Source organism: Felis catus, chromosome B4 (genome assembly GCF_018350175.1).
Source record: "Felis catus isolate Fca126 chromosome B4, F.catus_Fca126_mat1.0, whole genome shotgun sequence".
NCBI classification, from domain to species: domain Eukaryota; kingdom Metazoa; phylum Chordata; class Mammalia; order Carnivora; family Felidae; genus Felis; species Felis catus.
The window spans coordinates 42,671,280-42,680,764 of record NC_058374.1 but is presented as its reverse complement, the minus strand read 5'-3'; the positions used below and the strand labels follow the sequence as shown (position 1 = coordinate 42,680,764).

Here is a 9,485-nt window from a genome sequence, read left to right as displayed (position 1 = left end):
TTAAGGAGGACACTTGTTGGGATGAGCACTGGGTATGATATGCAAGTGATGAATCATTAAATTCTATTCTTGAAATCATTATTACACTGTATGGTAACTAACTTGGATTTAAATAAAAAAAAAAGAAATCTTCTATATCTATATTGAGTTTTATTCCTAGTAGAGCTATTTTTCTCAGGATGTTAATGAAATTATAAATCCTTTGGCATTCTGAAATGTTTTGCTATCCTATAGGAAAATATAAAGGCATTTCTGCTTCATTGCAAATTTATGATCTATTTTATAAAAGTCGTTAGTATATTTCTTGGAGAGTTCATATATATCCACTTAATAATATAGCATTGGATAGCTTCTACAGAGGTGAGTCCAATGAGGTAGGTTTTAAAGTCAACAGTTTGTCTATATCTTACAAATAAATTGGTTCATTGAGTTGATCTCTGTGACAACTACTTGGCTCTAAGCTTTGTCAGCGTTGGGCCAGCTCTTGGGTTAATGATAACTAGCTAATGTCATGGATTAGTTAATGGGATTCTTAGTCACCCTTATCTGACTTATGGATATATGGCTTTGTTATTTGGAATTACAATTAAGCCTCTGATATAATTAACCTTTGACATACAAAATAAACACAAAATGTAAAAGAAAAGAAAAGAAAAGAAAAGAAAAGAAAAGAAAAGAAAAATAAAATCCTCTTCTTTGCTGGGCTCTGTACTCGCTGTATGTCTCTATATGTTCATATAAATATTCACAAACAAAGCAGGAGTATTCTTTACTTTTCCCAGCATTTGTTAGAGAATTGCTTGGTAAATTGGGAGAAGCCCTGAGACTAATATAGAGAAAAATGCATGTCAATCAGGATCATAAATTATATCGTTCAAAACTACTTATTTTATTTAAAATCTTTTTTAAAAAATTTTTCTTTCATGTTTATTTATTTTTGAGAGACAGAGACAGAGTGCAAGCAGGGGAGGGGCAGAGAGAGAGGGAGACACAGAATCCGAAGCAGGCTCCAGGCTCGGAGCTGTCAGCACAGAACCTGATGCGGGGCTCGAACTCACGAACCTCGAGATCATGACCTGAGCCGAAGTCAGACGCTTAACCGACTGAGCCACCCAGGCGCCCCCAAACTACTTAGTTTATTTATATCAAAAGCGACAAGTCCTTATGAAGTCTCTAGGTAGTCCTTATAAAGTGCAGTGCACAGTTTTCTCGTGTTGGTGTTGTGTTCATGCTCTTGTGCCTCTGTCTTTATGCATTTCAGTTGTGCTTTCTGTTCTCAGAAGATTTTTTTGTTATTCAAAGCACTTATTTCAGGCATTTCACAAATCCGAAACACATTGAAGAAACAGGGCACGTCGTTCCAATTTTTCCTCGGATTTGAAGAGTCTCGTATGGTAGCACAGTCCTCCACTGTAACTATATTATTGGGCTCCCCTTCGTCCCAGAAGCTGGAAGAGAGCAAGTGCAGAAGATTTTAAATCCCAGCTACAGGAAGCCACGTGACCTCATATGCTAGACCAGTTGCATTTGTGTTGTGCTCCCTCGCAACAATTTTGTTGCGCATTGTAACCTCCATTAGGCATTATAGTTAGGCATTAAACCTCCATTTTATTGAAGAAAAGGAATCCCGGAAAAACCGAACCACTTGTCTTAAGTCTTAGAGTGGCAAAGCCCAGCTGGATATTCCTGACTTTCTGGTCTGTCAAGCTTCCTCAGCTGTAGACCCATAATGAGAAGTTACGGGAAGCACTGATGCTCATGAATTTGTTTCCTTCACGCTTTTGTCTCATCTTACGTTTAGTTCCCTTTATTCTGCACCGAGTTCGTATTAACCTAGGTGCATACTTTAGTGGTGTTACGGTGCCGTAGAGAAGCAACTTTCTAGAGTCTCAGTGCATGGCAGCTGTACTCTTAGAACTGAGCCTTTGGTTTCCTCAAATGCTAAATGAAGATTAATAATATCGATGTATCTCAGAAGGGTGCAATTTAGGTAAAATGAAATAATTAATGAGATCAAACCCATGAAAACTCCAATGTGCTGTTCTCTAAGGGTGTAAGGTCACTATCAAAGAGAAAAGAGACCTTATCAAGGGAGTCCCCACTTTCACTCCATAAATCTCCTTTCTCAAATCACTACCCTCAAATCATTTACTAGTTTGGGCACAAGACTCTGACTTTCACTCTTTGTCTCTGCTGCATTTCCGATGAACTAGTCTTCGATTCTGATTCCCTCCTCGTGTTCATCTGTTATCTCCCCTTTCTTCTTCAGATGGTCTCAGGAAGCGAGAGCATGAGATCCTCGTGCTTCCTTCGACTATCTTCTAGCACATAAAATCACCAAGGATTGACCTGAAAATATCTCATGGAATGGAAGGAGGTTCTGAGAACTCCCCTCAACAATGGTCTAACTTTGGGACTTGAGATAGTGTTAAAATTGTCCTGTAAGAAGGAGATTACCTCAGAGCTTCTGTGAAAGGTGTGCCGTCTATCCATTGCCACTGACCCTCAGTCACCTGGTCTGTCAGTCCAATATAAAACTCTCTCCTTTTCGGTTTCGCGTAGAAAAGAAATTCCTAGAGGAGCAACACGATAGAAACACAAAGTAGATCAGTCATTCCAATTTTGGACAAATGTTGAAGGTAATTGTTATTAAAAGAGGTCAAGTGGATTATAGGTGACAGATAAATGGCTCTGAAATTGTAAGATCATGGAGGAGTATCTCCTGAATTTTTTTTTTTTTTGTGGTAAAAATATACGGAACATAGAATTAAACCAACAAAAAGAGAATCTTTAACAGAGAAGGAGTTTCTTAATATCTCATTCAAAGCTGATCTACTGTTATTTGTAGCAAAAGCTACTTAGATATCCAGCATGAAAGATTATTTAAAAAAATTTTTTTTCAATGTTTATTTATTTTTGGGACAGAGAGAGACAGAGCATGAACGGGGGAGGGGCAGAGAGAGAGGGAGACACAGAATCGGAAACAGGCTCCAGGCTCTGAGCCATCAGCCCAGAGCCTGACGCGGGGCTCGAACTCACGGACCGTGAGATCGTGACCTGGCTGAAGTCGGGCGCTTACCGACTGCGCCACCCAGGCGCCCCATTTTTTTTTTTTCAGCATGAAAGATTATTAATCACAGCTTAAAGATAATGGACATATCTTGGGCATATCTGACATAATCATCTGATGTGTTCATCAACACAATAGTCATTCTAAAATGAACTGTCAGCGTCCCCCCCACCTCTTTTTTTCCCTTAGTAAGAAAGGCATTGAACATGGAAATTCCCCTTTCTTCCCCCCTCAGGCTCTTCTAGTGATGACAATAAATTAGAGTAGGTATCGACTTATAGAAATAGTAGGAACAGCATGCATTTTAATACATTCACTTAACAAATAGTAATTTTGGACCAAAGAGTGCATATACATATGGAAAGAGGGATAGATCCTGGAAGGAATGTTACATTGACACTGGAGGTGACTGTGCTCCAACTACCTGCTCCTCCTGTGTGTTGATAACGACCAGATGTGCTCCCATGTTTGAGCAGTTTTTTACGCTTGATGCCCAGGACATGGTGTTAGTAGAAAATAAGTAGCAGCTAGATTGAAAATGGATCCAGCTCAACGGACAACAATTCTTGACTGAACCTAGGAGGAGAGAAGTTTCCATGAGTGTCATGTATCAACTAAGTAAGGAAACAGAAAGCTTCATCTGGCCTCATGAAGTTCATCATTACCAGTCTTCTGACTGGTACCTTGGAGCCCCTTGTCCTTGCCCACTCCCCAACCTACTATCTAAGACTTTAGAGAATTCCTATGTCAGTAAACACAAATAGCAATTGTCTTGTCTTTTGAGACATAACCCTTGTTTTCTAAATTAAAAAAATTTTTTTAAACGTTTATTTTTTTAAAAATTTTTTTAACGTTTATTTTTGAGATAGAGAGAGACAGAGCATGAATGGGGGAGGGTCAGAGAGAGAGGAGACACAGAATCGGAAACAGGCTCCAGGCTCTGAGCTGTCAGCACAGAGCCCGATGCGGGGCTCGAACTCACGGACCACGAGATCATGACCTGAGCCGAAGTCGGACGCTTAACCGACTGAGCCACTCAGGCACCCCAAACGTTTATTTATTTTTAAGAGACAGAACATGAGTGGGGAAGGGACAGGAAGAGAGGGAGACACAGGATCCGAAGCAGGCTCTAGGCTCTGAGCTGTCAGCACAGAGCCTGATGTAGGGCTCGAACTCACGGACCGCAAGATCATGACCTGAGCCTAAGTCAGATGCTTAACTGACTGAGCCACCCAGGCACCCTGAGATATAATCCTTATTTTGTAAACTTGCCAGTGAATGCAGTCATACATACAATCTATCTCTGTTATGCTATTGATATAGAGCCTTATTAACTATTCTTAGAATGCCAAGGTGAGAGAAGGTTATGCATTTTATCTCAGCAACCATCTCTCATGTTGCCCAAGCAATGTGCCCTCAACAAAGTCTCCAAACTGGTTGTGGAGATGGGCTACACTTCTTAGAATTGTAGAATGTAAGTCTTTGAAGTTTATTAGAAAGAAATAGTCCAGTGTTTCTCAATTTAATGGTGAGGAAATTAAATTCCAGAGGAGCGTCATGTAGCATTTTGCTAAGACTTAGAACAAAACTATATATATAAGAGTGTAGAGAGTATATTTCTGAGATATCTCCAAATTCCCTATTCTCTCTCTATTTTTTCTTCTTCACCTCATTGGGAAGCAAGTGAGGAATGAAAAGAAAGTGCACTCCTGGAGATAATACCTTCCACTTCTAGATTTTCTGTTCAGACATACCTCAAATTTCTTCTAAAAGTTTGCTATGATGTCCCCAGGATTTCCTGTCCAATGCTAATCACATTTTCAAAGTCCTAGACCTGTCTTTTCAGTTCCTCATCATTCTCTGGTGGTACAGGCAAGATTTTATATTTTGTTTTTGAGACACAGGACACCCTCCAACTCCTTGTCCCCAAATCAATCTAGAAGCCAAAAAGTGGCAATATGTAAATGTTGATGTTCAAATTTCAGGACCATTATACCCGATACATCTTTGTAGCAGGAGAAGTCCATTAAATCCTCATATGGCTGGAACTTTTTCTCATCACAGAGTTGAAAGCTATGATACGTCACTGTAAGGAAAGGGGCAGAGTGTACGTTCGTTATTCTTGATAAAGAATTAAGTTTATCATGTGTGTATTTGTAACAAAAGTACCAGCAATCATCATGATATCTTTTTTTTTACTCTCTATTTGTCCTTCTACACGGAGAGGTACCGAGATTTACTTACCCAAAGAAAAAAGGATTCACATTTCATGGTTTTTGCTGATTTACGAAGATGAATGTACTTTACTTCAGGTCCAAGGGCCCAGAGAAAACAAATATGCTTTCACTTTCTCTTATGCCCACCCTCCCTACCCTTGTTCCAAAACACAGTTTGTCATGTCTCTGGCTAGGTTCCCGTGGAGAAGTTTACACTCATGACAGAAGCACAAAGGCGAGGACTCAAGGCCACCAAGGAGATGAAAAATGTCCATCATGAAAAATATGTCAGAGGTCGCTGCAATTTGGTAACCGTTCTGTACTAGTTGGGGTTCTAGTTGAGGAATAACCTGGAGATAAACAGGGAAGAAAGTGGAACAGAAATACCCTTTGGAGGAGAAGGGAACCCACAGGCAAGAAGAAAGATTTTACTCTTAATATTCACCAGGGAGATTAAACTTGACCTTTAGAACTCACCAACACATCTGGTGATAAAACAGACACTGAGCAGTAGAATGGAGACCCCAGCAACAGTCCATAAGAGCCTTTGGGAAGAGAAGCGTCCTTTCTCTGTAGAAAGAAATATGCAAACATGGTCAATCTTCCCAAAGCAAGATACAAAAGACATTCTTATTCAACCTTACTTATCTCCTTCCACTTGCGCTGTCTATATGGAGTAATTCTTAGACTTCAGCATGCCTCAGAATCATTTGGAGAGTTTGTTTAAACACCGATGATGGGGCCTCACTTCTAGAGTTAACAATTCATTAGAGCTGCTATGGAGCCAGCAAGTTCCTGGTCTGGGAACCAGCTTTTAGAACCACTAGAATAAGCCATTGCTGATCTTAAGACTCGTGAACTGAGACAGATGTGCTATTTTTCCTTCTTAAGTCTCTCAGGCTTTCCGTCTTCTTTTCCTATCTTTGTCTTTCCCTTTCTCTCTCTCACCCTCTCTGGTTTTTTTTTGTTTTGTTTTGTTTTATTTATTTATTTTTTTTTAATTTTTTTTTTCAACGTTTTTATTTATTTTTGGGACAGAGAGAGACAGAGCATGAACGGGGGAGGGGCAGAGAGAGAAGGAGACACAGAATCGGAAACAGGCTCCAGGCTCCGAGCCATCAGCCCAGAGCCTGACGCGGGGCTCGAACTCCCGGACCGCGAGATCGTGACCTGGCTGAAGTCGGAGGCTTAACCGACTGCGCCACCCAGGCGCCCCTGTTTTGTTTTTTTTAAATCTCTCTCCTGCCCTCCTCTTTCTGGTGTCTCATTTCCCAAGCCCTTTGCAAACCAATTCATATAAAACGTGAGCAATGTTCTTATAGTTCCTCTCCCCCTCCCACCCGATAAACATTTACAAACAGGGAAAGTGAGTTCCAGAGAAGGGAGGTGGCTTGCCCAATGCAACACAGTGAAAGGGTGGGAACAGCAGTCTGATTCAGTTCTCCCCAAAACCCAGCCCAGCAACCCTCAGTACAACATAGCGTCTCCTAACCACTGCCTGTTTCCCCCCTTGCATTCTGTCTCTGTCTCCCTTCTTTTACTTCAGTGGAGACATTTCTAGAGTCCTATCCCCTCAGCATATTTATCACCGCTTCCCCCCAGAAAAAGATCTATGAAAGAAAGGGAGAGTTGCAAATTTTACCTGTGCCTTGTGATGTAGATGGTTGGGATGAATTCATTCTCTCTCTCTCTCTCTCTCCTTCTGTCATCAGTTTCTGAGTCCAGTACTATTTTGTTGCTAAGATCTAAGGAAAATGAATCCATTTCTGTTTGTTTTTTTTTTTAAGGAAGTTCAGCCCGAAGGCATAATAATATTAATCTGTTCTGCGGCTTTGTGTTTCAGTCAGGGTTTCCTTTCTTGCATAAGGAGGACAAGGGAGTTTACCGGGCAACGAGTCTCCTCACTTAAGGAAACAACAAAGTGGGGAAATGATGATAGTGGTAAGTACCAACAGAAATGGGCTCACCGAGGGGAAACATCAGGGGCTTAAAAATACTGTTTTCTTTGGGCAGATAAAATTTCTCTGTTTGGGGCCCCCCGGGGGGCTCAGTCGGTTAAGCATCCGACTCTTGATCTCAGCTCAGGGCTCGATCTCAGGGAGGTGAGTTCAAGCCCGCACTGGGCTCCGTGCTGGATGTGATGCCTATTAAAAAAAAAAAAAAAAAACAAACAAACATTCGCTACTTTCTTCCAGGCCTCCCCACCCATGCCTCAGTTTGTCTCTGACATTTGCGGGGGCCCGCCTCTGCACTCCCAGTTTTACTTCTGAGCCTTACTGTCACACATTTGTCGGCGGGAAAGAGGACAAAACCAAATCTTTGCACTGGGCACACAGCTGGGCACATAGTAGAGGCATTTATAACTCCATGTGAGTTTCTTTTCATAGTTCGGGTGGGTTTCTTCCTCATTTGCTTGCAACGCTGGAACATTCTGGCTTCATGTTGGGCTGAATATGTCGCATTGTGGGTTTATAGCCCTTTTGTTAAAGCAATCTCCTACCTCTGCCCCAGTTGAACCCCCCCACGCCTTACATGATATGACTACTTTGCAATTCAGCTCCGTTCCTTGTTCCTTCCGTTACAACACAACTTCTGCCACCTTCGAGACTCAGTGGGTAATCTCATTCTATTCTTCCTAATTCTTTGGGAGTTTTTGTTTTATAATGTGACCTATATAAGAGAAATGAATTTGAATGTCAGAAGAAGCAATGTCAATTAGACATTAAAATATAATGCAGCTTTCTCTGGATGGTTAGTTACCTGTAGTAATTTTCCACTCTATTCCTTAAAAATACTTTGGAACAAGATCCAGCTGGCCTCTATTGATTAAAATTCACAGGTGTCAGGAGGCGTTAGTAACATATATATGACTTGGTAATTCCCACAACAATGACTCACACGCTTTTCACATGTTAGAAAACATCCTTGTTCTCAAAGGGACTTTTTGTTGTTTCAAGGTATTGCTCAACTTCCTCTGCATCTTCCATTTTACAGTTATATAGATTTATTAAAGAATGTTTAAAAATTATACATGTCCATATTATAAAATATATGCATGTTTAACATGTGTCTTATCAGCAAATGGCTTTTGACCTGCAAAAAGAAATTATATAATGGCTGAGTTAAGTGAATTATTAAATGATGAATCATAATGACTACAGTCAATTATTTGTTAATCATGATCAATCAGCAATAACTAATGTCCATAGACAATTATGTGTTAATAATTTTATGAACGTGCAATTAATGAATATTAATAGTTAATGATTAGCATCTTACCAGCCAAAATATGTATATGTTTTGATCCTTTGTTTTATCACTTTTTCCAAATTATAAAAGTAATATTTTTATGGTTAACAGTATGAGAAGAATATGGCAAGTAAAAGACCTCCCATCTGTCCTTCTAAAGTCGACCATGCTTGATGATTTGTTCCTTTTTTTTTTTTTTTTAATTTTATTTATTGAGCGCGAGCTGGGGAGAGGGGCAGAGAGAGGGAGACACAGAATCTGAAACAGGCTCCACGCTCTGAGCTGTCAGCACAGAGCCCAACACGGGGCTCAAACCCACAAACCTTGAGACCATGAGCCGAAGTCGGACGCTTAACCGACTGAGCCACCCAGGCGCTCCTTGATGATTTCTTATATACACTTTGAGACATTTTCCAAGCTTATAGAGGTGGAGTTTATATAATAGATTGTTTATTCATTTTTTGTCAAATAAGATCATACCTGCTTTCATGTTTTTAAAAACTTTCATGTTTTAAAAATTACTGTTATATGCATCATTGTATTTGGGTATCTGTCTTCCTAACTCTACTGTTTCAACTTTTCCATAATTTATAAACCAGGCACAAATAACTTCTAGTTTTTCCTTCCTCTAACGCATGAGGTACTGACTCGCTTTACACATATTTGCAGGTACACATTTTTGGCTCAATGATACATGGCAAACGTTTAAAACAAAATCAATATTTGGCTTGAGCTTTCATCACAGAATAACCTTCTGGGATATAAACATAATAATAAAAGTTGTGCCTGAGGGAAATTTTCATGGCAATGTTTTGGAAAAGATTTCATTTTTTATTTATTTTTTATTTTTATTTTTATTTTTTAATTTTGTTTCAACGTTTTTATTTATTTTTGGGACAGAGAGAGACAGAGCATGAACGGGGGAGGGGCAGAGAGAGAGAGGGAGACAC

At 40.0% G+C, this 9,485-nt stretch overlaps 1 protein-coding gene across 2 annotated transcripts; it reads right to left on the bottom strand.

Annotated features, from left to right (window-relative positions):
• Window positions 1-1,008: 1,008 nt before the first annotated feature.
• On the bottom strand, window positions 1,009-7,165 carry CLEC4E (C-type lectin domain family 4 member E). Of its 2 annotated transcripts, XM_003988370.5 has the most exons (6): window positions 6,929-7,118; window positions 5,764-5,856; window positions 5,067-5,156; window positions 3,495-3,646; window positions 2,458-2,573; window positions 1,009-1,448 (listed from the first exon to the last, which is right to left on the bottom strand). In XM_003988370.5, the coding sequence occupies exons 1-6, from the start codon at window positions 6,993-6,995 to the stop codon at window positions 1,277-1,279; spliced, it is 690 nt and encodes a 229-aa protein (XP_003988419.4). In that variant the 5' UTR covers window positions 6,996-7,118; the 3' UTR covers window positions 1,009-1,276. The 2 variants fall into 2 exon arrangements, with proteins under 2 accessions (XP_003988419.4, XP_044917260.1); XM_045061325.1 differs by lacking the exon at window positions 5,067-5,156 and having other exon boundaries at window positions 6,929-7,165.
• Window positions 7,166-9,485: the final 2,320 nt, after the last annotated feature.

Excerpts from the sequence above, each read along its gene's own strand:
- CLEC4E (XM_003988370.5), bottom strand. The coding sequence starts at position 6,995 with ATGACAGAAGGAGAGAGAGAGAGAGAGAGAATGAATTCATCCCAACCA. Across the intron at positions 5,157-5,763 it reads TTTTATCACCAGATGTGTTG|TGACGTATCATAGCTTTCAA; the intron begins GTGAGTTCTAAA and ends CTTTCCTTACAG. Across the intron at positions 1,449-2,457 it reads CCTTTCACAGAAGCTCTGAG|CTTCTGGGACGAAGGGGAGC; the intron begins GTAATCTCCTTC and ends GCTCTCTTCCAG.